Source organism: Zonotrichia albicollis, chromosome 2, assembly GCF_047830755.1.
Source record: "Zonotrichia albicollis isolate bZonAlb1 chromosome 2, bZonAlb1.hap1, whole genome shotgun sequence".
In the NCBI taxonomy this organism is placed as follows: domain Eukaryota; kingdom Metazoa; phylum Chordata; class Aves; order Passeriformes; family Passerellidae; genus Zonotrichia; species Zonotrichia albicollis.
In genome coordinates this window covers 22,530,796-22,558,753 of record NC_133820.1, presented here as the reverse complement: position 1 = coordinate 22,558,753, position 27,958 = coordinate 22,530,796, and the positions used below count along the sequence as shown (strand labels likewise).

General features: G+C 36.2%; 1 protein-coding gene across 17 annotated transcripts in view; it reads right to left on the bottom strand.

Annotated features, from left to right (window-relative positions):
• Window positions 1-27,958, bottom strand: part of DMD (dystrophin) — a 1,146,493-nt gene that overhangs the window by 180,783 nt on the left and 937,752 nt on the right. For 15 of the 17 annotated variants that reach the window (XM_074534563.1, XM_074534577.1, XM_074534568.1 and 12 more), the window contains 4 exons: window positions 13,574-13,746; window positions 9,571-9,727; window positions 2,238-2,358; window positions 1,305-1,573 (listed from right to left, as the gene is read on the bottom strand). In XM_074534563.1, coding sequence (XP_074390664.1) covers window positions 1,305-1,573; window positions 2,238-2,358; window positions 9,571-9,727; window positions 13,574-13,746 — 720 coding nt within the window. Of the gene's footprint in view, window positions 1-1,304; window positions 1,574-2,237; window positions 2,359-9,570; window positions 9,728-13,573; window positions 13,747-14,091; window positions 14,236-27,958 lie in introns of those variants that run through there. The other 2 variants (XM_005484379.4, XM_074534576.1) reach the window with 1 other exon arrangement.

The following is a 27,958-nucleotide window of genomic DNA, read 5'->3' as shown; positions in this document are numbered from 1 at the left end:
AACATTTGCAAAGGAAAAGTATTTAACCGTTAAGTGAATCAATTATTAAGTCATTAATTATGTTATCTAGAATATATTTATTTATTTTTAAAACCATAACAGGACTCAGAACTATAATTATGGAGTCAACACTCCTGTTCATAGCTTTAGGATTAAGCAACTTGCTTTGTTTTCCAGTAATATCAGATATTCAGTGCTTCTGTTGAGGATATCTTCTTCAAAATTAAAAAACCAAAACGAAAACATTGTTGTAATAGCATTTGCTGAGAATTTATAAATAGTTTTCTTCTGTTCATTTATGAATTTAAATGAAGATAAACAAATTTTGCAGCTAGCTCTTCATCAGCTACTGTTTCATTTGTTCTTATGCAGCATCTGCACAGGACACTCATTAAACTTCCTGTGTGATTAAAACTAGAGGACTTTCATTTTAATAAACTACATTAGATTTTTAGAGGAATATTTTTCTTGCCATTAGTCATTCTACTTCCTCTTTCTTAGATCCTAATGTTCATCTAGAGAAAATAACAGTTAGCTCAGGTCTCTTTCAAAATGACTGATGATTCCCATTTATGTGACTGGAACAGAGGCACTTTGTTCTTATCAAAATGGCAGCTGCCTCTATTGTGCTCTGGCTGAAGGAATCCTGTATTATTTATCAAGCCTGTCCATGGCAGTCATGCTGAAAGAGGACAAGTCTGCCCAAGTTTCTCGATAAGCAATGATTTTATGAAACAACCCTTAAAAGCAGATAAGCATTAAGTTATAGAAAATAATGACAATTTTTCCAGGATTGCTACTTTTTTTTTTTAAGACTATCTTTAGTTATGAAGCCTATTTATCAAAAAAGACAGAATCAAATACCATCATAATGAAAAACCATACATTTCAAATTGTATAAATTTTACTCTACAATTATATAGAAACAACTACGTATTCATCATGCTTAAGAAAATATAATATAGAAAAAATTAATTCAATAGACTTTTATAATATATTCTCCTATCTATTTTATTTTGCTTTCTTTAACTGCCACTTTTGCATCTCCTGAGTTAACAGTGAGTGTGCTGAGGATTTTTACACATTTCTATAGTGCTTTTACCCATGTCAGCAATATACATCCTCAATGAGGAGATCCCATTGCATTTTAACTTCTGAAATCATAAAACTATTTATATGCACTTTTTAATATAAATCACTATGGCACAAACATACCAATTTCTCACTCTAAAAGATAATGGCATATATGGAGATCCATGAAATTAACTATTTTATGCTCAGAAATACTGATATATGTCAGGTACCTTGACTTTTTCCAAGTGATCCTGCAGAGAGTCGATGAGCAGGTCACCCACTGGCTGCCAGGACCCCTTGAAAGCCTCAGCCTGGCGCAGCTTCAGGTCCAGCTCATCCATGGCCTCCTGAAGGCCCTGCAGTCTCTCAAGTGCGTCGTCGATCTTCTTTTGCCAATCAGCAGACTGTAGATTCAGCTTGTCCCACTCGTTCCTGACCTCATCTGCTTGCCTTTGCAGAAGTTTGGTGACATTGTGGGCTCTCTCCTCAGGTGACAGATCTAAATGTGAAAGTGAAGAGGGCTTAAGACATATTCTGTCTTAGAACTAATACAGTTGCCTTGCAAATAGGTTAAAATCTGAGTAAGAAACTCTTCATAACCAAAGGCATCTGTGAAATTTGCTTTATTAATGTATTCTTGTTTCAAAATATCTTAAAAAACTTAAATCTTGCCACCATAAAAATCAGCAAAATATGCATTATGTACATAAAGATATTTTGAAACACGCAAGGTGGAGATAGAAGTTTATCAACTGATTCAGCACAATTTTCTGCATATAGATAAACATTAATCACTGTGAAGCTTTTGCTGCAATTAGGTGGATTTGGGATCTCCTGTAGTACTGAGACTACAAGGTGAATTTTAGCTTAAATTGCAGCTTTGAGCCCCCAAATGAGGCTATAATTATAGACAGGTCCTGAAGGTTTAAAGGCAGTTTCAAAATCTGCTTATAAATATGCATGTCTATTTAGTACCACAGTGTTCAGAAGGATTGCTAAAGCTTGCTTTCATCTATATTTTTAGCTTAGTTTCTGAACGCTGGCATTCAGCTCAGAGTGTAAAAGGAATGCTTTCAGAGCTGCTGGCAGGATTTATTTAATCATCACTGATCATCACTGATCTTCCCAGAAATGTGTTATTGCCCTGCTCTTGCTTCAATTACCTCTGGGTTCTGGGCAGACCTTCTCCAGTGCCTCCACGGGCGGCTCAGCCACGAAGATTCGCACAGTCTCAAGGGCACTCCTGATAACAGGTTCTTTTGTTTTTAGCTCCCTCTTGAAAGTCTAGGAAACAAAATTATTGTAAGTGGATCTATAAGGAAATACCAAGTCAGAATAGCAATGTCAGAGCAAAATTTCCAGCAACAGCTTCCACATGTATATGACAAGAAGCAATAAAAAACATACACAAAATAAAAATAATCAGCTTTTGCTTAACCTGAAATCACATTGTATTCAAAAGTGCTCTTGGTACACTGCATTTTTCTTTCTTCAGCAACAGCTCCTTTTACTCTTTTGCTCTCTTCTACACCCTGCTTTTAAAGGACCATGAGCAAGTTACTCAAGATTAGTATTAGAAACTTTGGTAGGTCACTGAAAGTACATCTATCTCAGTATTTATTTATTAATTTCTCTATTTTTGATAGTGAGAATATAAGAGCCTATTAGGCTGATTCCAAATGGACACTACACAAAAATGCAGATGAAACCCAGCCTGTAGGTTGCATATTGCATTGGTTCTTCTGCATGTTGCAGTGAATTTATCTAAATGGTCCTTACCACTCTTTTATTTCAATGTTTTCTTCTGTGTTTATGAAACATTGTTGAATACATACAGTTTCAAGCAACATAGAGCTGAAATATGCAGGTAATTTAATAGCACAGTGTAACACAAAACACAGTACTGCAAAAAGGAAAGCCATATGCCATGGGTAGAAAACAGATATTTTACTGTAGGGATTAGAAAATTCTCTTTACAACATCAGCATTATATAAGTTTGTAACATAATAAATGCACCAATTCAGCCAAATTAATTTTTAAACAAAATTTGTATTTCTATGAGAACTAATGAAGGATTATAAATTCAATATTAAAAAGTTCATTAGACTTTGAATTATATTTGATATGTGATTCTCTGTACAGGAAATACCTACCAGAACTAATAGTGGCTACACGTACAGTTTATAATATGAGAACTCACAGGTAAAATGTTCTTAACACGTTTCAGGAAAGTAAACTTCAGGAAAAAACTACATTATTCCACTATAAGCATTTAAAGACACTTTTTATTAAATGATCAAGAACTGACCCTAAGGTTTGTAGCTGTTCTTGGGAAAACCTTTAAGCAAAGTCTGCTTTGTTGAGGGAAATAATAAAGCAAAAAATCTTCATTTTGTGTCAAGGTCAATAACGGAACAGGAATCTTTTCACAGAATCAATCTGCTATCATAAAAGAATCTGTCATTTTATTAATACCTGAGCTAAAAGTTTTAAAAAATCATGTTAACCTTTAAAAATAATACCAATTTTCACAAATAAAGAAGTACACTGTATATGAACAAGTAAACTACTACTGGATATTTTTTTGCATAAAAACTGGGTGAAGGTACTACAAGACTGAAAGAAAAATGTCAAACTTAGACATTTTTAGATTTATAATTCTTATAATTCATGCTTGACTCTTGCATGAAGTGCAACAGAAAGAGGAAATATAATAACCCTTTTTCATGCCTCCAAATGAGGAAAATCTATTCCTTTAATTAGCCTTTGTGTTCATCTCACATCATTTTGTCCCCATAGAATGGTGTGGCAGGTCTGCAGGTCAAGTGAGCCATCAGGAAGCATAACTTAAAATCCAGCACAGTAATTTCCATGGACAGTGTGCTTTGCTCTCTGCTGATTGTGTCAAAAGCAACATCAACAGCCAAACCCACTTAAACCAGTGGCTTTTAAACATTAAATGGTGTAACAGCCTAAAGATATAATAAGTTTTAGAAATGTTTCCAAAGATGTATTATTTCTCAGAAATGTCTGTGTCCCAAATCAGTCAAAAAGGAAGATCTGTTCTGCAAACACATTCCAACAACAGGAAGGAGTCACCAATATTCCAGGGGAACACAGAAATACACTGATGTGGAGAATAGTTAAAAGCCAGAAACATCTCTGAATTATGCATTTGGGAATGAGTAAGGACTCTGTAAGGACTGCTGCTGCTGTAGACAGGTCACCCTGGCTCTACACCAGGAGAAGGACAAAAAATAACTACTTTCACCTTGTACTGTTTTTGCAGAAAACTACAGCAATCAAATACACTGAGTGTCATTATCTTTCCAAAAGAGGTTTAAAATCACAGTCCTCCTGTAACTCTTGTGCAACAGAAGGAGAACATATATGCAATGAATCCCATAAAGTCTATGGGCAGGAATCTCAAAACAATAGAGAAATGCTAATAGGAACTTCTGACGTTGCACATTTTGTATTTTGTCACAAACAGAAAATGTGCCTTCTTAATAAAGGAGAACTGAGCCAATGTGTCAAACCTTTTTCCCCCCAACGTTTCCAGTCTGAATGCTGGAGCTGGTGGAGGCAATTATAGTCTATAAAATTATAGTCCTGTGTTATAGAATAATACACAGTATTTACAGTTTTCATCTCCTTCCCTCGTTTTGATCTGCAGATTTCTACCAAGTTAAAATATGTTTCAATTAAAGAAATTTGAAAACGAGAGGATGAAAAAAACGTAAGACTGAAGCAGTAGCACAGAACAGCATTAAAAATAATGAATGCTCATTCCATACTAACCCATTAAAAAAAAACGTTCTTACTGTATGAAAATAAAGCTGCTTTTTGGATTAAAGTTTTTTTGTGGGATATGTATACATTACCAGTAAAAATCATAAATAGCAACATTTTCTTTTTTTTTTTTTTTCTGAGGGAAAAAAAAGGAATTTATCTATCCAGAGCCCTGACAAATACATCTTTATAATAACTAGGCCCTCACTGAAAGCAGAATTAACCTAAATGAATTTCTAATGTACAACTAATGATTTCAGGCTAATTTCATTGAATTCCTTAACTTCTTCCACACTTCCTGGTGACTGTAGAGGAAATCGAATACACATAATGCATGACCTGACAAAAAAGTAAGTAAACTACTTTATTTAAGCATGTCTATTTGTCATCAACACTACAGCAGTAATGGCATTCTGTCCACCATTTTAATAATGCATATATTGATCAGCTTATCTCAGACCTCTACCACCTCATGAGTGTCCTTAAATATCTGTAAATGAAGAAACAATGATTGTTTAAATTGAAAAATGAAAATATAATGAGAAAAAGAGTTGCATTAGTAAAACCAGCATTAATCTCTGTTATTTAAAAACTAGGATTTTTTTCCTTTCATTGTATTTTAAAGAGAAAGAATGCAATCATATTAATTCAACACATTTGCCAAACACAATGCTTCTCAAAATATGGTGTTTGTCCTAATAGTAAGAAGAAGATATCAACTGTGGACCTTAATTGGTTAATGTGTTGAAGTAGGAACTGTACTCCTCCTTAGGCAGTCGTGCTACAGATTTCATGTGAAAGGGTTTCCATGGAATTGTTAATAAGTGCCTTCTGCGTTCATAAATGCTATTTATGCTGTTAATAAAATCACTACACAGCAAATGAGGCAACTCTTAAAAGAATGAAAGACATAGCAGGCAATCTGCATGATGCCTGAGTTACTTAAATTAGATTAACAGTAACATGCACACAGTTGTTTATTCAATTTCACTAAAGCAATATTTTGATACTTAGTAAAACAAAGAAAAATGTAAGATAATTAAGTAATGTTTTGAAGAACAGGAGTATTTTTTTATCATTGACTAACACCAACACCACTACTCCTCCCCACACATTCTAAGACTTTGGAATAGAGACAATTTCTTACAAAAATTGAAAAAATGACCTACTATATGTATAAGTTCAAACAAATAGCAGTTATGTGGGTGTATTTGGGATACATTACAAATTTCCTTGTCTAAAAAGCACCTCACATTAATAACACAACAATGATTTTAACTGCATGGATACCCCTCTTCTCAGTTGAGTTCAAGCTTGCCTCTGGCACAGATTCAAGCATTTGAAATTTTAATCTGAATCCTACTCTTAAAATTTTTAAGGCAAATCTTGGCAACTAGGAGCACTCAAGAGGTAAGAACTGACTTCTTTAAATCTCTTTTTATGAATCTCTGTGGTGTTTCAGATGTTCTTCTGAATGATAGAGAGGTTAAATATGTTTGCTCCTCTTTAAATTTTACCTTTAAGGGAAAAAAATAAAAACAGCTTGCAAGACTTCTTTAGAAAAAGGATTCAGGCATAAAATCATGTTGGCATTCATCGTGTTATTTCTCAATTGAATCAGTTAAACTGCATTTAGTGTTCCCCTGATGAGGCTCATTCACTTATCAAGTGAAGAACTTAGCCGGGTTCAGTTCTGGCATTACCTTACAAAAACCATCCTTCACAGAAGGAAAACCAAACATTGTACTTACGAAGAAAGACCAAAACTGGAAATTCTAGTAATTTAAAAGACTGGTCAGATCTGATAGGTGCTTTTCTAATTTACTGAAGACTAATTTTCAGAAGAACAAAATGAAGAGTCAGCAATTCTTTTTCTCAAAATCAACACACAACTACTGTTTAGTTTCACATGCAACACCCTGAGAGCTCAGCTCTGCTCTTAAGCAAAGGCCCAAACCTCTCAGCTTTCCAGTAGTAGTTTTAAGCTAAATAATTATACACTTGTGAAAACATCTGAAAACATTTTCCTTATGTTCAGAAATCAGCTAAGCTGTTCATTCTGATATAGCCATTGTATATCTGCCTCTTTAGAAGAACCTGTTAAAGTGACAAAGTCCATAATGCCCAGGGGAAAAAAAAACTCCAACCAACCAACCAACCAACCAACCAACCAACCAACCAACCAACATGTTGCAAGCATAGATTTTTGTCAACAGCAATCTGAAGTCAACTTCCATGTTGACTGTTTTTCCCTTCTCTGTCAGAGACAGTTGAAGATCAGACAAGGCAAATTATAATTTCATGTATTCTGTTATGTTCTTTTTTACCAAAGGGAATCAGCATACCTACACTCAGGCTTCTGAAGTGCTACAGAATGGGAAATGGAAAAAGAAGTATTTCTGAAAGGAAATAAAACATTCTAGATTTGATACTAGACAGGATGACCAAAGCTCTGTTATGTACCTGCAAGTGACAGAGAAGTTAAAAAAGAGAAGTGAGAGCTATTTTATGACATTATTTTGCCCCTACTCATGGTATCCTAATTTTATACAATAATTCTTATCCCTTAAGATTACAAATACTTAATTAGTTTGGTGTATGACAGAGACATCACTGAAGACTTCACCACTGAAGATTTGCCACCTTTCTGATGAATTCTTGGAAACCCTTAAACTGCTTATAGAGCGATATACAAATACTATAAGAAGTAATTTCTTTAGATAAAAAAATATTTCTTCTACCTAGGAGAAAATGTTTTAAAATACTTAAATATTATTTAGATGAAAAAAAGTTTTTTGTAACAACTTTATAGAAATCTCTATCTAACTCTTGTTTTGGCTCAAGAGTTGTCTTTGGAGAGGGAGTTTATGTCACACTGAGTTAAAGCAACATCTATATTGCTTCTTTCATCCTGATATTCTGGATAGCCTTTAAAGCTATTTTATGGAAGTTGCTACTTTATGGCTAAAACAGACCTCAGGCTTCTCTTAACTTTCATGGTTATATATAACACCTTGCTTTAACTTTCTTAGGGTAAAGGTGAAAAAAGGAAAGGTGCTGCCCCGTAAAGTCATGGATGTTTTCACCTCACTGTCTCTGTGATAGTGCTTTAAGTCCCACATAAAATTTGTGAGAAAGACACATCCTACACATCACATCTCCAGAGGAAAGACCTAGGAAATGTGACAAAAATGCCCCTTGCAGAAAAGCATTATATTATCTTAGAAAAATTTGCCACTGAGAGAGACACAGATATTTTTTCTTCATCTTTCCTTTTTGGTTTCTCAATCATTCAGTGAAGATAGGTCCTTGACAAACCATATTTACACTACTTCTCATAACTTTGTTGCAGTAGATGAATGCCTGTGTGCCTACGGAAAAAGCCATATCTGACTTGTATTTCCTGACTTTTCACAAACTCAGGGTCTTAAAGCAGCGAGATATGTCATGTTCGCTTTGCAAATTTGCTCTCATTATCTGTTCTCAAATATTTCCCTCCCCATGAGAAAGGACAATATGTTAGAGCAATATTTATATACAGCTACCTGATGAACAGAAAAAGCACTGATCCTATTTTGTTTTCAAGCACCATTTCACATTTCTCCATAAAACAGTAAAATCAGAGATTTAGGAACTTCAGAAACAGTACCTTTTGTGGCAAGTTTCACAAATAAAGTTACATATATACAGTACAATGCTTTGAGAGGATGATCATTGCATTTGGAATATTCTTTCCTCAAGAAATCAAGTTGACAGACTGATAATTTAAATTTTTCAATAAAAAATTACATTTGTTTGAAATTACTTTTTAGGTAACACCCTGAAGCATAATCGGACATCAAACAGGAAGTAAAAACCTCCCATGAATTCATTACTTTAATTAAAGACACATGGAGATGAAGGAGAAGAGAGCTTGAATGTATATTGAACAATAGAGGTACTAGAACCATGACTTCTCATTCAGAACTGAATAGACCTCAATGGCATATGAAATTCAAGACTGTTTAGGTGAAGTACATTAGGTTAGTATCAGACTGGTGTGAATTGATTAAATGCTGAAGACATACTTTAACAATACTCTCACCACAACAAAAAAAAATCTGAGTGAATCTTTGTATGAAGAATTATTCTTGAAGTATTATTCTGGGGTTTTCTCATTTGGTGGGTTAAAAAAAAAGCAACTTCAACAGTACAAGTGCTCTATTTTAGGTTCTCTTTTAATACCAATCTTAGTCTAGAATGGTCCCCCATATGATGCTGTGCTATGGTCTTTCCATAAGAATTCCCTGATGAAACCAGTATGAACCACAGATAGTTATCACAACAGTTTCACGGTGCAAAGCTGTGCAATACACCTGACACCAGCTACTCGTGTCACAAATGTTTCCAAAATCCAAACTAGGGTTTCAAAAAGTATGCATAAAGTTGGAATGCCTGAGCTAGAAAAAACAATCAGAACTAATTATTTAATCCTCAAAAATTACTAGGTTAGTAATTGTTCTGGGTATGAAATCTGCCTGTCTGTGACAGGTCTCTGAAGGTCATGGGCATTAACATCTCCTTCTCCAAAAGGCTGAATTTCTCTGCTGTGTTTGATAGCTATAGCTGGAGTTCTTTCCAACAAGGACTGTGCCATGCAGCACTAGCCAGTAAAGGAAAAGAACATGACCAAAAGATAATTAAAGAAAACAAACCCAACATACCCGATGAATATCATTCTGTTTCTGCACAGTGGGGAGATCTCCACCAATGGGTGCTTGCTGCTTTAATTCATCCTCCTTCAACTGCATCCATGCCAGAAGTTCCTGAAGAGAGAGATGTAATCGCTTCCACTGGTCGGTACTGGCTTCCAAATGGGATCTGAAAGCATGTGTTAAATATAAGATAGATTCAGGCACAGTGGAAGTAAAACCCAAAATGTACAAGCTTATTTACTGAGCAAGATCCTAGTGTTTCATTAAGTTAATGATTTTTGAATAGCTTCAGTAGTTTTGAATTAGATTCTGGCAACACATTTAAATTTGGTTCCAAAGTCTTGGCTTTTTTTCACATCTCCTGATTTTTGTTTTTCATTGGTTGGGTTTTTTTTTTGCGTTTTAGTTTCCCTCTTCAGTAGTGAGTAATGGTTGTGCTGAATAGTCAGTCTCACTAGAAGTGCACAAATATTATGCAGGACCAGCATGAAAAATGTACTCATCACTTAGGATTACTAGGACATTATTTACCTGAAATGTAGAGAGTAGTTTCCCTACTCAGTGAAGAGCAAGCATTTCTCTAAACCACTACACAAACCATTCAACTTACATAAGATTAATTCTATTAATTTTTTAAAATAAGACAACCAATGCCATTCTTTAAAAAAAAAGTCATGAGGAAATTGTTAAAGCCAACAGAATCCTCACACACTATCCAACTTAATGTCAGTGCCTTTTAAACAGACATGTCAATGAAACTATTTGAAACACTGGGAAAATTAAAAGACAAAATAGCATTTTATGCAAAAAAGGTCTCCATAAGGACATTTTATAAATATTTCCTCTGTATATGCATAAATGTGTTTTTTTGGGATCAAGTACTGAGCTTCTAAATTTCAGCAACTGTCTTCTGTGGCTGGACTGATAAAATCTTCATTTTTCTCTGTACCATAGATAAACCCAGTGAAGTTTTGTCTTTCTGGACTTATGAATATGCTATATTTTAATTTCTGGTTTGGAAAATAATCAAAATTCACTTCCAAGTAACATAAGAAATCCTCTTAGTAACTCAAACCAAAGGAGTATTACATAATAGCAACGTAAAAAAAGTGTGCTGGGAAATAAAGACAAATTTTCTTTTATTTCATACAGTTCTGTTTAAGTTCTAGCTTTGTTCATATAACATTTATCTTCTTCTACAGTGATTGCACATAAAATCATTCTCTTCTGACACTAAGAATTCTACTCCTATATCTAATGTTCTATAAAGAAATGTGAAAAATATGGACTCAGCATTTTTGCAAACCTTATTACTTAGTTTGGATATGGAAATGATGAATTGATGAAGGTAGGGACAGTTGCATTTCTCTGAAATGCTCTGTGAATCCTGTCTTCTTTCCAACCTCTTACATCAGGTAAAGTGGCAAGGAAAGAGAAAGGAAAGGGACAGATCAGACACACACTGACAGAAAATTCAGCTGCTCTCAAAGTCTGTGAGCTAATGCAAAATCTTCTCTTTTTTCAAACTTAAATGCTACATGTGAAGGACACTCCTAGACCAGGCCTTTGTATCTGTTCTCTCACAGGGCATCTGGGAGCTGGGGCAAAACTGCATCACAGCAGGGGAGGCCTGTTCTGCAGGCAGTGAAGTCTGGAGAAGGCACTGCAAGCTAAAAAATTTAGATTATATATTTGTTTATATATTATAAATTATTTAGAGTGGTGAGGCACTAGAACAAATTGTGCAGAGAAGTTGTGGATGCCCCATCCCTGGAAGGGTTCAAGGCCAGGCTGGATGTAGCTTTGAGCAACCTGAATATGTTCTTCCCCATGGAAGAGGTTTGCAATGGATGATCTTAACAGTCCTTGCCAACCCAAACCATTCTTTTATTTTATGATACCTCTGAAAGGAGCAAGGGGGAGAGAAGCTGGGATATTTATGGAGAGACAACAACCAGGGCAAGGACCACAGGACTTTAGGACAGGAGGCAGACAAGGAGCTGAGTTTCTGATTCAGGCTAATTCCCTTGTCTCATGTTTATCTTGGCATAGACAAGCTTCCACATCTTCGGGAGAAGGGCAGCAAATGGAAGCAAAAACTTCTTCCCTGCTTCCCCTGGCTTTACAGGAAAAAATGCAAAAAGAGTGACCTCCAGGGGTTGTGTTACTGCTGTTGTGCTCTGACCTCCCTCAGCTGGATGATTTTTGTTTCCAGAACCTCTTTTGTTCTGTTCTTCATCTTCAGGAATATAGTTTTATGCATGCACACACCAATGTACATTACATGCACATACTCATGTATTTATGACTGTGTCCAAGACGTGCAGAAAAAAGAGATAATACTAAAACAGTATAAAAACATATTTTTATAAGAAAGAAAGTGTTTTTTAGTGTAAACTGTGCCAACATATCAGGATGAAAGAAAGTTAGGAATGGAAAAGAGCTTGGCTTCTCTTCAATATCTACCATATATTTTATCTAATGCATTTAGAAAAGACTGCCCACCCAGGGTCTTCTGTTTCAGCAGACTAAAAAATGGCACTAAGTAAAGAAACTTCTGGGACTGATGTCTTGAGAACATTTCATGTGTCTTCTCTAATCCCTCTTTTGTGTAAGCGTTGCTAGTTATGAGGAAATTATTCCATTTTGTGCTCTGGTTAGAAAGAGCTCCAAAGAGGCAGACTGGGAAGAGCCTTTTCATTTAGTCTGGTGGCCAGCAACACCTAAACTGAATGCCTGAGAATTTAGGAATTGTTTCTTATCCTAATCACTAAGTGATTGAAGACCTTAAGGCTTTTATTGGAAGCCCAGATTTTAGAGGGAGGGTTTGTTGCTTTGAATGTGCAATGCAGGAAGTCACTGTGATATAACTGGGGCTTACTGGTTCTGACTCAGTTAATGACAATAATACATTAAACTGTAAAAAATGAAAGACAGAAAGTCCCATACATTTAATTACAGATATTTGGACAACTGACTATTTTTATCTCAAAAATCACTGTATTTGAACAAGTTCATGGGTAAAATGCACGCGAGCAAAAAAAATCTCAGACACTTTGAAGGGTTTTAGTCCTCTTCTTTTGCTCCTCAGAAGGAAAGAAAAGGAGGAATAAGTCTCTTTTTCTTCAGTTACAAATATATTTTCAACATCACAGCCTTCATTTATTTTTAATGATTGATAGTACGAAGATGGTTTTTGTCATTACACAGCCTGACCTCCCTCAGGACCTGAGCTGAAAAAAGCTAATATTTCATACATTACTTTGGAAAACACTTCTGTCTTTTGCTGCCCTCTGAACTACCACCAACACACAGAAAGTGAAAAAATGAAAAAATGCCCAAGACTGAGTGCAGCTGAGCTGGGTTGCCTATTGCAAAAGCTACATTTCTGGAAAAAAACTTTCCAGGACAATTTCTTTTGAAATGAGACCTTCAGTTCATTGAAGCCTCAATGACCATTTGATAATTTGTAATGTTACCATTTATTATATTTCTCCTTGCAAACGAAAGTGTTTCCTCTCATGATACTACCTATGAATTTCTTTTACTCCCAGATTTTATTGAGCAATTCTGCCCACTCTCCTGACAAAAGTTAAAATCTTAAATAATTTCTCTTCTCATTTGTGAGGATATTTTTAGTTTTGCACTGGAAACAGCAGCCTTTAAAATTAAGCTTATCATAAATATTGGCTATTTAATCACTCTCTTTCATGACTCACTGGTAAGTCATACTCAGCTCTAGAAAAAGCCCACATTTAGAGGGGGTACAGTTACAGTTTCTTTCTGTAATTACAAAACCCCATCATAAACCTCACACCCTAATCCTCTACTTTCATTTTCACACCTGAAAACTGAATAGTTCTTACAAAGTTGAGCCAACATCCAAAGCAGAACAAACAATTTCAAAATAAGCAAAAACAGTGCTAACAGAAACAAAATTAAACCTTTTCACTTGCAAATTGTAGCATTCCAATACACCAATGACAGGCTTTTGCTTAGGTTCAGGTCCTACCTAATGTTTAGAGATTTCTTCCTAAGTTCACTCCATCTGAGGTTCATGTTATCCAGACGTCTCTGCAGCAGGGTTGCATCCTCAGAGCCTTCCAGGGACCTCAGGATTTTCTGCCCATTTTCATCCAGGTTGTGAAAGATGTCAGTGTGAGCATCAATTTCTGCCTGTAGTTCCTATGGAAGCAATAGAAAACAATATATCTGATTTCTTTAAAAAATCACAGAAACTATAATTTTTCAAAAGAGTGAAAAAATCCTCAGTGCAGCACAGAGCACAGGTTTTGGTTACTCCTTTTACAGCAGTATCATGTCCTGTGTACAAAGCCATGTTTCCCTTTCACATGAAGGCCATTTGCATTGAATATGACCTTTTTACCCACACAGAACATACTGAACAAAATTTAGAGAGCCAAAGGTGCAGCCTTTGATAGACAGCAAAGCAAAGACAAGACATATTAACTGTGCTGATGTGAAAAAGCAAAGAACCACAAAACGCTCAGGGTCCCAGGTAAATCTGACCTGCACATGATACGTCTTCCTGTGCAACATTTTCAGTTTGAGCTGGGGACTGCAACACTGGTCCTGCTGCATGGCAATTCCAAGGAATCTAGGAGTCTGCAGCAGCCAGGCTTTAAAATGCCAAGTTCACTCACATTCTGTTGACAGAACGCATTTTGGAGCACAGGCCCCAGCAGTCAATAGCAATAAACAGCCACTTTGTGCTGTATCAAAACACTGGTTGGGGCTGTAGGAGGGCCTGAGAATAGCAAGGACCCAGAATATGCAACTGGCAGCTCATATTGAACAGCCAACTTTTCTTATCGCCTTGGAACCGCAGGCCAGCTTGAAATTTTGAATTCATTTTTTCCCCCTCATTTTTAGCACGGCTGTTTCTGCCAAAAGAACATTCTTTAGAGAGCTGCCTGGTACCAGCATTCCTGCCGCCCACACACTCAATGCAGCCTTTGTGTGCTGGCTGCCCTTACCCAAGACGTTTGCATGCGGCAGCTCCACAAGGTCAGATTCATTTGCAGAGAACAGTGGTTGAATCAAGGTCATTAAATGGAATAAAAATAATAATAATAATAATTCCAACACATACATGAATGAGGGTACATGTACTTTATATGCAGCCACGTTTGCACAAAAGTACTTTTACTTTCAAACAAAGAAGCACACAAAGACACAAAGAAATACTGAATTGTGAATAAAGCTCCACATTTTCTCCTGGGATGCTGGAGCACTAAGATTTCTGGTGGTGGTTTCTTGCTGCCTGAAATGGGAGTGCTAGAGATAAAGTGGGGCAGAGGAAATGATTTATGGCATTTGAGAATAAGACCCAGCACTAACTGAGCATCACAGAGAGTCCCCAATGGAAATTTGTTGTAATTTTCTTCAGAAGAATGACTTTGAAAGAGGGGAGAACACAATCTGTCTACTTGGTGTGTTCTTAATTGAATTGGTTTTATTTGATATTTTAAGTGCAATGTTAGCTGCACTGAATCATGAGTAGATTGCCCTTACTCACCTCCTGCTGTTCCAAATGTCCTTAACTGGATACCTTTCACAGCAATGATTAGCTTAATATTTGGGGGAGTTTTAAGGTGAGCTAGCAACATCTTTGGTACAGAGTAAGAATCCTTCTCCAACTATTTTACTTATCTGTTGTCATTCAAGAAGCAAAGTACTTAGAAATGAGTTTGATATGCATCAGAGGTAACTCTGAAGAAGGCAAGTGTACTATAAATATTGTATTTATTTATTGCTGTTCAGGCAATCTATATTTTTTTAAACAGTATGATTAAGGTACATAAAAATGTACAATATTCCAGGTATGACTGTCCTAACTTGAAAATTTTGTATTTTATTTCAAGTTTGAATGTTGCTAGCTTCAACTTCCAACTTAATTTTTTTTTACTTGATTGAAGAATACCCTATTACCAAATTTCTTTCCTTCAATGTATGTATTTGGAGACATTACTTAAACTAGGTTAAGTATAATAATACTGATGTAAAAAGCTGAAACAACATGTAAGAAAGGATAAAGTTCACAGAAAAAAAGTTAACTGTTAATGTCTGTATAGTTCTAAGGTTCTCCTACATTTAATAAACAATAAGTCTATTATTGGACAAAAGAATTACATGCACTACCTGTTGTTCAAGTTCTTAGTTTTCAGGGTAGTGATGGAAACATCAAACTTACAAACTTGTTCCTTTTCCTTGGCAAGAACATGTGCATAGAATATTTTGAATAACTGTTCACAGTAGGAAGCTGTCAAATCTATGCCCTCTTGGTGTTTTACCACACATACGCTCATAGCAATATATAAGAAAAATTGAAGGGAAAAAACCTTTCCACGTTTTTCTTGTGTTTAGAAAATGTGTCTTATAGTCTACACATTTTATTTCTTTCTCCAGAGACATACATCATTCTGAAAATAAAAGCAAACCCCATCCTTTTTATATTTCAGAATACCACATAGTATCACAAAACATCTCGATGGTTAGGTGGACAATGAACATGAAAAGTAAAGTATTCTTATCAAAAGCTTAATATTCAAGAGAGAGTTTTCCTTATTCCTAATTACTTGTGTATACTGCACTGCTTCTAATGCTCCCAAAAGCAGTTTACTGCAGCTGTGCAGGAAGCCTACACTGACAAAGAATCAAGACAACAATAGTGATATTTTCTCCATTTAGGTTGGTGCATTTCAGAACCTTTCTTTGTGGCACTTACAGATCCCAAGAGAAGCAGAGAACATATAAGAAAAAGATCTATACGCCTTTTATTTGTTTTCTGGAATAAATAAATCCATGTTTTAAAAACATAATTATTTTTCTTGACAACAGTAAAGCAGGAAGAGCTATTTAATCTCAAAAATTGCTAAAGTATTTGCAAAAGCATGCTGTCATTACATGTCATACCAAGAAGTATAGCATATAGACTATAGACATATATTATTTATTTCGCTTTCATATTTTCCAATGTGTTCAAACACATGAAAAGACTACAGAGGATAAAAAAATCAATCCTGGTATAATTCTACTGAGTTACAGTTGGAGTGGATGCTGCATTTTTGCTGTAGTTGTTATTACTGAGACTGTGCTGAAAAAGATTGGCTATCTGCTCTTAAAAAGAGCAGAGAGCAAAATGAAAAGCATCTTTTTGATCACAAGTTACTCTTAGAGTGAGCTGAACTGCCTGGAAAGAACTGCAGCTCCATTATGGGCTGAGTGAATTCCTGCTTCATTAAGATGAACTTAGATGACAAAAGGCACCATAATATTTGTTTTTAAAAACTGAACATGTATTAGACATTTCTACACATTTAAAAATGTGTATTCACATTATTTTATTCTCTAGAATAAGTGTGCAACTACGACACAGAACTTAGTGACACACCTCTCTATCTAGGGTGATAGAGAGATGAAATGCATTTTGCCTTGAGGAAAAAAAATCTTGTTGTAAAACAGGGTGAGGAAAGTTGCTCTGGCTGTTTCCCTTTTTTCCTGAGCTCTTGCGGCCACCACAAATGATTTCAGAGAAGTACACTAAGGTGGTGAGCACACCCAATGCTGCTAAAAAGGTAGGGGATGGGTATATTTCTCACTTGGTAAATTCAGTTGTTCCCCCTTGGAATTCCTGCTCTCATTCTCCATGGAAGCACAGCTCCTCACTGCCCTAATTCCTCTGGTAGGGAGAAGAAACTCACCTGTAGCTACACAGGTTTTATTTTACACAGAGCCCTTCTAAGCACAGATGAGCTATTGCTGTGAAATCCAAAGCACTCAAAGCTCTGTCAGCTTCCACCCAGCACAGCTAGTCCTGCAAGAATTCAATGTGGTTTGAGATTGAGAAACAATTAATCAGTGTCAATATCCTTCATATCCCACATGCAATATATGGACATGACATATAAAGGACATGACACATGTCAAAATCTGCCATTATCTTGGCAATACACCAGAGAGGGATTGATAGTCTGGAAGTAAAATGAAGCCCTAGGAAGAAGAAATTTGTTCTTTTTCTTGGACTATAGGTGAGTCATGATAAACATGGAAATCAATGTAGCTCAGATGACAAAACATTTATCTTTTATACAAGATAGAAAAAATTCATTATGCAATAATTTAAAGAAATTAAAGGACCCTAGTTCTCCTCTATTTGCAGCTCTGCAAAGCACATCTTAGCAGTTGAGCAATTGGATTTCAAATTAATTATCCCACTTGATTTCATTTAATTACATCTAAACTCCTGTAAATTTCTGATTCTGCCTAAAGCATAAACTCTGTGTGAGTGTTTAGAGAGTTTGAGACACTTTTCAGTGCCCTGGCACACTCCAGCAGCCTTTGGAGGCACAGAAATCCATGCTCATGGCACCACTCAGGATCATGGCTTAGACAGAGGGATGGTTTGGTGAGTGTTACGGTTCTGGAGATGTTGAATTAAGGGCACAGCAAATCAAATGCATTTTAAGCAGCTGAATGATAGATTCAGTGCAAGGTGCTGTTTCTTTTGTTTTTGGCTACAGAAGGCAGTTTGCACTAGGCTTTACAGCAACCAGTGAGCTGGTTGTTACCATTGGAACAGCAGCAAATTTATACTTTTTTGAAGGAGAACATTTGTATCTGAAGATGCTATGATTTAGATTAATGATGGAACAAACCAGTGAAGCATTTCTGGTCCCTTGGAAGTTCTCTCTTTTAAATGTCACAGTTCTTTTAAAAACTGGTTGTTGGATTTGTTTTTTGCTTTTTGTTTTTTTTCCTTCTTTGATGCTCCCCATTCCCCCATCAAGCTTTTAAGTAATTTTCTCTCCCAGTCCATAAGCAAAACTTTTATTGAGTCTTTAGAATGAGACCATTCACTGAACAATTTACATAATGATAAAAACTTCTCAAATGAGATTTAAAATATAATTAAAGGGCAGACTTACTGAGTTAAAAGCATTGTTGTGAAATGGCTATACATCACCATGCCAAGAAGCCTCCTATTCAGCTAGCCTATGGCATGACCCCAATTCCAGTCTGGTATGATTACATCTCTGAATTTCATGCTAATGACTTGATTAAAAAGAACGATAAAAAGGTCCTTTCCATTGTGAAGATAAGCTTATGAATATAATTAAGGCATTTCTGGTTTCCCAACACATTTTTCAAGATAAAAAAGGGTAAGAGCTAGTCCTCTAGAAGAGAATCAAGTGCTGATGAATGGAAGCCAAAAGTAGAACAGCCCTACAGAAAGCAATCTGTGTAAGTTGCATCTATCATTGATAGGGTTTAAAATTCTACAAGTCCCAGAATAAAGATGTAACCAAGCTTCATATTCAAATGCTACTTCCATCTAACAGAAGATCAAAAAAAGCTTTCTTTAACAAGTTTGGGCCCTGTTTCCAGAAAATATTATTTTTATAAACAGGCAAAAGAGCCTTCAATTTAGGTTATATTCAGATTTCAAGAGACTTCATGGTGCATCTGAGGATGCAGCAATCTCTTGCTGACAGTAACTGGAAATACTGTGTGGGCTTCTTGATTTCAATTACATTGGGCTGCCTCAGCCTTGGAGTAGTAACTGTTTAAGAGCACTAACCCAATAACTTGAACATATACTTGTCTCTAGTGTGCAGATATTTATTCACAAACCTGATGTTTTGCCCATAGCACAAGATCTTATATTTCTCCCTTGATCATAGCAAAATAATAAATTTTTTGAGACTTCTAATAATGAATTTGTATTCAATTATTAACTAAGGTCATGTGTTTGGAAGGAATTTGTGGACTTCTTGGATATGTTTTTTGAAGACTGAAAAAACTCCTGCTTTCATTTACATGTAATGAAAATATGAATAAATATATAAAATAAAGAAACACAAGTTTAAAGAAACCTTTCTGCACTTATAGTTTCATTTAGGATTTGATCCTTTTCTAGAGAAATATATCCTATTCTGATAATACTGACTTCAATGGATATTATTATTTTCACTGTCTCCTTTTCTTGTCATTATATCTAGGATGGAAACCCTAAATAGAAAGAAACATCATGTTAGTCTGAGTTTACACTAATGAAGAAAAATTCCTTGTAGCCACAGAAATGAAGAACTTTTACTGTGTGATGTAAAATATAAATATGTATTTTACTAACATAGCCTGTACTCTCTTTCAGGCAAACCAATCCAACAAGGCAAACAAAGCACATTTTTCAAGTAGGAATTGCAAGTGTTCTATGTGTCAGAAAATCAGCCACCTCTACTGAGATGTCTAAGAATGGGCTCAGCTATCTGCCTTTGAAATCTGTATTTGAGATTAGAGTGAGTAGGAGGGAACAGCATAAATGTGCAGAGAATCATACACACCATTTTCTGAAAGCTGAACCATTACAAACCAGCAGAGTTTTCTGGGTTTTAGGAGGTCTGCTCCCACCAAATATGCTCACTGTACTCCAATAAATGTCTGATCCCACTCCATCTCACATGCTGTCAGCACACTCACCCTGTCAATCTTTTGGCAACATTACTGCAGCAAAATAATTATCCTGTTACTTTCAGTATGTCTAATTTTTCCTCTCCTCTCTTTCCAGAGGTCAAACAGTAAAGCACGAAGAGCATCTTCCTCTGGAGGAACATCTACTTCCACTTCCATGAGTAACTTCCAGTTACTCATGCAAGGTCCTACAGTCTTGTTGCATAGTTTGCAGAGTATTTACCATTTACCTCTTTTAGTTCTGCTGACATTCCAGTACTTCTAATTAATACTGATTTCCTTTTACAACACACTGGAAAGGCAGAAATACAAAACTGTCTTTAGGTCTGGAGGAAAAAAATCTTATGAAAGACAAAAGGACAGGTTTTTTATCTTCTTTTACCAACCAAACGGTGAAAAATATTTGATATCTGCTTATTATAAATGACCTTTTCTAGAAGAAAAATGTTTTGTACATAAAGAAATATTTGCTTCACCATATACCAACATGTAACAATAAGGTATCTCATGTTTTAGCACCTATGATACTCATATATACATTCATCCTTCCCGAAATACATGAACATATACAATCCTCTTTCAGATCCTTTTAAAACAAAAATTGAAGGCATTTTATACTTAAAAGAAATTATTTCTGTTTGAAGCATTATCCTAATTTCTTCTGTTACAAATAATTTTTGCAATCTTCTTTTCTTTTTAAAAACATATCCTGACATTTAAAGATTTTGTTGGTAATGTTGTTGTCTGGAGAAAAAGAATTGGTACACCAGTTTCATAACTTGATTCTCAATTAACTAAAGAAACATAAAATCTTCTTAAAAGAGTACAATCCAAAACAAAAAGTAGAAACCAGAGGCCTCATATGTTACACATTATTAAAACTGGATCAAGCAGAACAATAACTGTTATGGTTTTAGGACTCCTTTTAGAAGGAGTTTTTATTGTCCTATAGGCGATTAGGTTTCAGTTAGGAATTTATACCATTTCAGTTGTTCTCTATGAGCATGCAAGATCCACTGCAATTAACTGTTCTTAATCAAGAACAGGTGAATTGGTGGGCATTATGGAAGAGACAATGTGGGAAAAGCTCCAGTGCTTCTGCACTACTTGTGTCAAATCCTCCTTACTGGAGGGGTCCTGAGGAAGGGCTAGGAAGGGCAGGCACTCGGGAAAAGTACAATTCATCTTGATTTTCAGTGGAAATCCAGGTCATGCTAGTGTGGCCTCAGGATCTTCTGACTTTCTAGGCTTTGAGCAAGAGATGCCAGTAAAGTTACCCCAGAGAGAAAGCTGCTGTGCAGCAGTCAAGTGTTATCAAAGTCACTGTAGCAATTGATGTTGGCTGTTCCTGTCACAACAAAACAGAATTCACCAAGTGTTGGTTGGTTTGCTCATTAACACACAAGCTGGGTTTAAACTGCCACGAGGAAAGTTGGTTTTATCTCACTGCTGATGTTTTAACTGCAATCCTGCTCAGTGTGAGAGGCCCCTCACATGTTTAAACACTCAGTGAGAAGCCAACAGGCCAAAGCTCTCACTTGTGGCCTCTCCCTCTGGAAATGGACTCCCCTCTAAATGCACCAAGGCTCAGGCAGCCCAGCAGAGCAGCCCCAAGAGGGCTGGCACAGCAATAGGACGAGTTGTCAGGACCAGGACCTGGGTGGCTGCAGAGAGGAGCTGCCACCAGATGCAGGGTCCTGTGGGGAAGGTGATGCCACCACCTCCCTCCATGGGCTTTCTCTTCTGACCCTGAAACCCCAAATCCTCAGCCTGCTCACACCAACTCTGGCCACAACACCAGGGCTTCCACCTTCAACCTGTACTGTGTCAGTACCCCAAACTCAACAGCTGAATTAAAATGGGCAAAATGAACTAAACAAATTAAATTTTTGCCTTGCTGTTGCTATCCTGCCCTCTGAGGTGCTCAAGCATTCCAACTGCTGCTGTACTGAAGAGGAATTTGACAGAAAGGTCCATCCTCATTAGTTTTCAGCTCTAAGAAGTTCCATAGCTCTTTATGCTTTTCTCAATAAGCTGAACCACACCAGAATTGTGTTCTGCATGATTTATTTTAGGTGCTTTAATAATGTATGTTGACTGTGTTGAAATAAGCAAATAACTGGCAAAAGTTCAGAGCCTGAAAGAAGAATTAATTTTTAACAATATCCTTCAAAATAGCAACTTTAACTATCATATTGATTGGTCTCTCTGTGGCAGTCTAACCATGTTTTGCTGCAGCCAGAATTCAAAAGCAAAATAGAACAGAACTGCTGTATCAAGGGGTCTCTGAATAAGATTTACATTCTGAAAATAATTATTTGGTATTTTCTTGAATTTGCTAGCAAGATGCATGTACTCCCACAGTAAATACAGAATCAGGTTAAAATGGTAATATCACTGAAAAAAATAATGATATCACCAGCAAATTCTGACATGAGATAAACTTGTATCTCAACATATTTTTTAGGAGACAGGTTACTTGGGGGTGAAAACTAACTTCTGTTCATGCTTTTCAGTCTGAAATTTTATAAAAAACCAATTTATTTGAATAACTGAGTTTCTCAAATCCAGCAGTCGAAAAAAAGTTCACTTATTCCTTCTATCTTCCCTTCATTCCAGTAACAGAGAAATAATTCCACTATCATAATAAAATCTAAAATATTTTAATTCAGAAGTCATACTGGTCAGGTCATGTAAGTGTTTTCATCTAGACCCAGATAAGAAAAACAGCTCCAAGACCCAAAGGCAAGAAGGTAAGAAAAGTGAAAAGCACACTTAAAGTATACTTGGTAGTAATGAAGGAACTGAGGTGGGCATACAGTAATGGAGGTAATAGAGCAAATGCATATGAAATTAAACTAACAAACAAACAGACAAAAACCATCCTTCCCCTCTAGAATCACACTCCTTCTCTTTAAACTTAAATAGAAACTCAGGGCTTAGATATGCTCTCAGAAGACAGAATTCATTCTTGTCTGTAAGTCACTATATCAGGCAGATCTTAAATACTGCAGGAAATTCATATGCTCCTACTTAGGTTTCTGTAGAGATCAAATATGCCTCTTCACCTACTGTCACTCCAAAGTATTCCATCCAGTCCCAGGTTTATACCCTGGAATTGCTTTTATGGCTCTTTGGTCAAGATTACTATCAAACACTTTATAAATTGCTGACACAGGACACTGCAAGTACTTGACTTCACTGCTGATCACATCAAAGTCACTCTCATATCCAGAAGTTTTGGATGTGTTTTTTTCATTGGTCTCAATGATACACTAAATGTGACACAAACACATGGCTGAGAGACACTTCAGAAAAGAGTTCATAAAATAACCCAAGGTCTCACATATTCATAAAATTCAGGAATAGACTTGGAAGCAGAGCTCAAGCAGCTCAGAAAGCTGAAGACTTTGCTCAAACATGCAGTCCAGCCACATTAATTATACCACCCAAAGCTAAAAGATGCACTGAAGAACACTGCATAGTACCACGGGCAATCTCAGACATGACACTGTCAAAAACAACACATCAGATTGCAACAAAAAAGAACTGTCAGTTTATTGTTCATAATAAATTCTAACTCCTTCTCAAGACACAAAGTTGTATTTTAATGAAAACGAAAATTAAATGGAAAGGACACTTATTGTGGAAACCAGGCTTGCCATAACTGTTTTACCTCCAGTATCGTTTGCAGCAACTGTGTATACAAATGGCTTCTGAATGGCATTTGTGTGACACACCCAAAGATACCAACACCGCCTGATTTGTATGAATCCTGCTGATAGGAGGCAGGAGAAGCAGGATAAATTCAGTTTAAACAGAACTGCTGCCATCTGAAAATGGTCCTCCCATGTCTTCAGATTCAATCAGAACAAAAACAATACACACTATTAAAAAACAAACAAGCTCCATACTTAATTCAATTCTGAAAAAAATACATCTTGCTCATGCACATTGTGATGGGTTGAATCTTTCTGGATGCCAGGTGCCTCCTCAGCTGGATGTGGGGGAGAAGATAAAACAAAAGGCTCATGGATGAAAGTAAGGACAGGGAGAGATCACTCACCTGTTACCATCTTGGGTAAAACAGACTTGGCAAGGGAAAATTAGTTTAATTTATTATCAGTCAAATCAGATTAGGATAATAAGACATAAATTCGGCTCTTAAAACATCTTCCTCCCACTCTTTCATAAAATGGCTTGGGTTGGAAAAGAGTTTTGGAGACCATCTAGTCCAATCCTTGAGCACGGGTATTTTTTTAACCACAGGAGGATGCTCAGAGCCCTGTTAAACCTCACCCTGAATATTTCCAGGCATGGAGCTTCCAATAACCCTCAGGGCAACCTTTCCCTGTGTTTTAACACCGTCATTGTAAAAGATTCTTCCTTATCTCCAATCTAAATCAACCCTTATGGAAGCCACCCTGTAACTCCCCTGCCCCCAAACCTGGCCACATAAACCAAACACACACACTACTTAGTTCTCAATCTGTGTGTATCAAGCTCAGAGCAAGAAGCAACACTTTTAGAAAAAAACTCTGCTTTGCATTCCCTTGACATTAACACCAACTATTTCTACTGTGCATATAAAGCAACTTTGTAACTTTCTTTATATTGCATTCACAGTTCAGATTTTTAGAAAACTCTGCAAATTTTAATACCCACAAATTCAAATTACTTTCATACCTAAAAAAAGTGAATGAAGAAAAACGTGAGGAAATTATAACAGGGGTATCTGAGTGGCTGTGTAATATGTGAGTGATCACAGAGGGATAGTTTCTACCTTTGTGTCAGGGAGTACAGTTTGCTCACAGAAACAAACCTAGAAGTTACATGCTCCCTATGGAAATAAGATCTCTTTTTTCCTGTAATCCTCTTTGAAGTGTCATTATTTCTTTCATGAGAGAATTAAAAAAGACCTGTGTATGGATTTTAAACCCAGAAAGCTAAGCACAAAAGAAGAGACCCATGATATGTTTTGAATCTTTGAAAAAAAAAAGATACATTTTCTATCTTATTGGAAGCGATGTAAAATAATTCCTATAACAATTATATGCTGATATCTGCATATGAATTCCTAACAACAGAAATTCCAGGCTAGAGGTGAGGGAAGAGACACAGAGAGAGTCTAGGTAAAAATATAACATATCCCAGAAGTAGATTATGAAATTTCATATCCAGTGGAATGAGCATAAGAAATCCCAGAGGTTTAATAGATGAAATTAGGCAAACTATGGCTGAAATAGGATGAATGCAATATTCCTCAAGGCACTCAGAGCGAGTGACTGTTACACTATTCAGTGTAAAGCCACTTACTATCTTCTGTCTACAACTATTTGACATATAATCAATGTTGTGTAGAAAGAATTCTCATGGCATAGACCTATTCATAACTGACAGTAATGTCACTATTCAGTAAATACTCACTGAACAAGAGATAATAATGCATCTGCATCATGCACTCATTCTGTGGTTTGTCTCATTGGGATTAAAACTTCCTTTCAGATACACTGTTTTAATCTGAAATGCCTATTGTGTTAAACTGAAATTCAGCTCATTAACATTAGTACAAAAACCTCTGTCTGTACAGAAAAGCTTACCTTCCTCTCTTAACCATGACAAAATTCATGACTGACCAACATCATAAGAGAGGAGCTTCCTGGAAAAGGCAACTGTCTTCTTTCTTATTTATCTCACCTCCTTTACCAAAGCACTTTTTATAAAATTAAAAAAAAAAGACCTTGATCTGAAATTCAAATTTGAGAATTTGTCTGTAATCTTCAAATAGCTTCTACACATTTGATTTGGCAGTATAGAAAATTCAGAATTCCCTTTCCACATCAGTGAGTTTTCAGAAAAAAAATACCATTTCACACACAGTGCTTCATAATCTAACTGTACCACTAAATGAAATACTGATGCTCAGTTTCCCAGTGGAGCTTTGTGTTCCCTTTGCAATCTTGCTGCAAGCCTGAAAAGCAAACACTGACACTCAGAGTTCTGATGCCTGTTATTCAGCAATTGCATCTGTTTGCCCAGGGCACATGCAAGTGAGGACAGACATGAGTTGCTGCTTAAACAACATCTCAGGGGAATGCAGCCTTATAAGAAACAAAATGAAATAAAATAGTCTGTAGGAGGAAACTTTAGGAGCTGATAAAAAAGGAAATATGGCAAACCTTTTACATTTCCTCTTTGTACATTCATTTACTTGCCAAAGGACATGCTTGGTATGCAGAAGTTATCTTAGATTAAAGGAAATGAAAAAACAAAGAACAACCAAGGAACGACTTTACATTTCATATATTTGCATATTTTAAAAAAACCCTAAAAAACAACAACAACAACAACAAAAAACCAAAACAAAACCAAACCAAACCAAACCAAAACCAAACAAGACAAAAAAAAAAAAAACCCACAAAAAAATCACAACAAGCCAAACCAGGCAAAAGGAAAGGCTTTTTCATAAGCAAAGGTATGATCATCAGGAAATAGAATAACACCATCATCCTTCAAATATACCTATACACATGCCACAGCAACCATCTGCCAAAATGATCTTGCTATCACAGATAATTCCAAGAATCAGACACAAAGTCTGTTCAGCACAACACCAAGCTCTGTGCAGATGGGATGTGAGCTTTGAAGCACAGCCTGCACTGATTTACCAACAGTAGCAGGTGATCCCTAAGACCTGAAGACAGCATCCCAAATTCAGGGATGGAAAAGTAGCCATTGCCCAGGATTCTATCAATCAGTGCTGCTTTAATCTCTGTCGTGAAAACTATCAAATCAGAAGGATTAAGTGTCTGCTGAAAAGGATACATGAGCAGGAAGGAAAATGTTTGATGGGCAATAAACAGTCAAGCTAAGCTCCTGTACCAAAAAAGAGAGCTCCTTGGTGGAACTGTGAAACTGGATGGAACAACTTTTCCCTGCTGTTCAAAGCAGTCCCTCAGGGACTAAATCTCTCTGACAAACTCCCCCCGACACAAAAGGCTTGCTTTAGAAGAGAGGCAGTACTCTGCCTGCTATTGCAATATGTCTCGTTCTACCTTTGTAGTAATTCCAAAACTTGAGCTCTCCCTGGATGTGCAGCTGTAGGCTGCCTATTACAGAGTAGAACCCCATCAGGACCTGTGCAAGTCATCCTTCAGGTCTCCTGCAGGGCAATGCCAGCTTAAACCAAGGCAATCTCTTTTATCCCTGGATAACCCAGAAAAGTCTTGGGTCTAATTCCTTTAAAATAGAAAATAGACTTCTATAAATTCCATTGCAGGTCCTCTCAGAACAGGGACAATAAACACTTTAGTCTCCTGTACATTTATTGTTCTGTATAATCTGACTTTGCATGTCATCTTTATTTAAAGAGTATAATTAGTCTAAATACCATTTCTCAGTTATTTAATGTCAGCATTTTTATGTGACTGCATTTCCTAAAAGTCATGGGGAAATATATACAGCTATTGGAATGCTGCATTACAGTATTAGAATGATTTCTGGTAATGACTGGTAAAACCTCAGCAACTTTGTTTCAAGAAAAATCTAGACTTTTGAAATTCCCTTTGACTTGGAATTAACCTAAGGCATTTTACTTTTAGTTCCTTCCTGAAAATTACAATGAACACCCTGACAGCTAGCAAGTCAATGGCTCAGTTATATCCTACATAAAAAGCCAAGATTCATGCAGATCTTTCTTTTAAAAAGTTAATTAAAATTACTACTACTTTTTTTTTTACATGCTGAGACTTGAAGGAATTTGAAGTTATTACTGATTGCTAGGATATTAAAAAAAAGATCAAAAACCCAACACAAAATAGAAGCCAAAAGGAAGTGAGGGAAATTACTAGATTACTGTGTAGCTCTTTGTAACTGACTCCTGGGGTACCTCAAACCTGGAAACTAC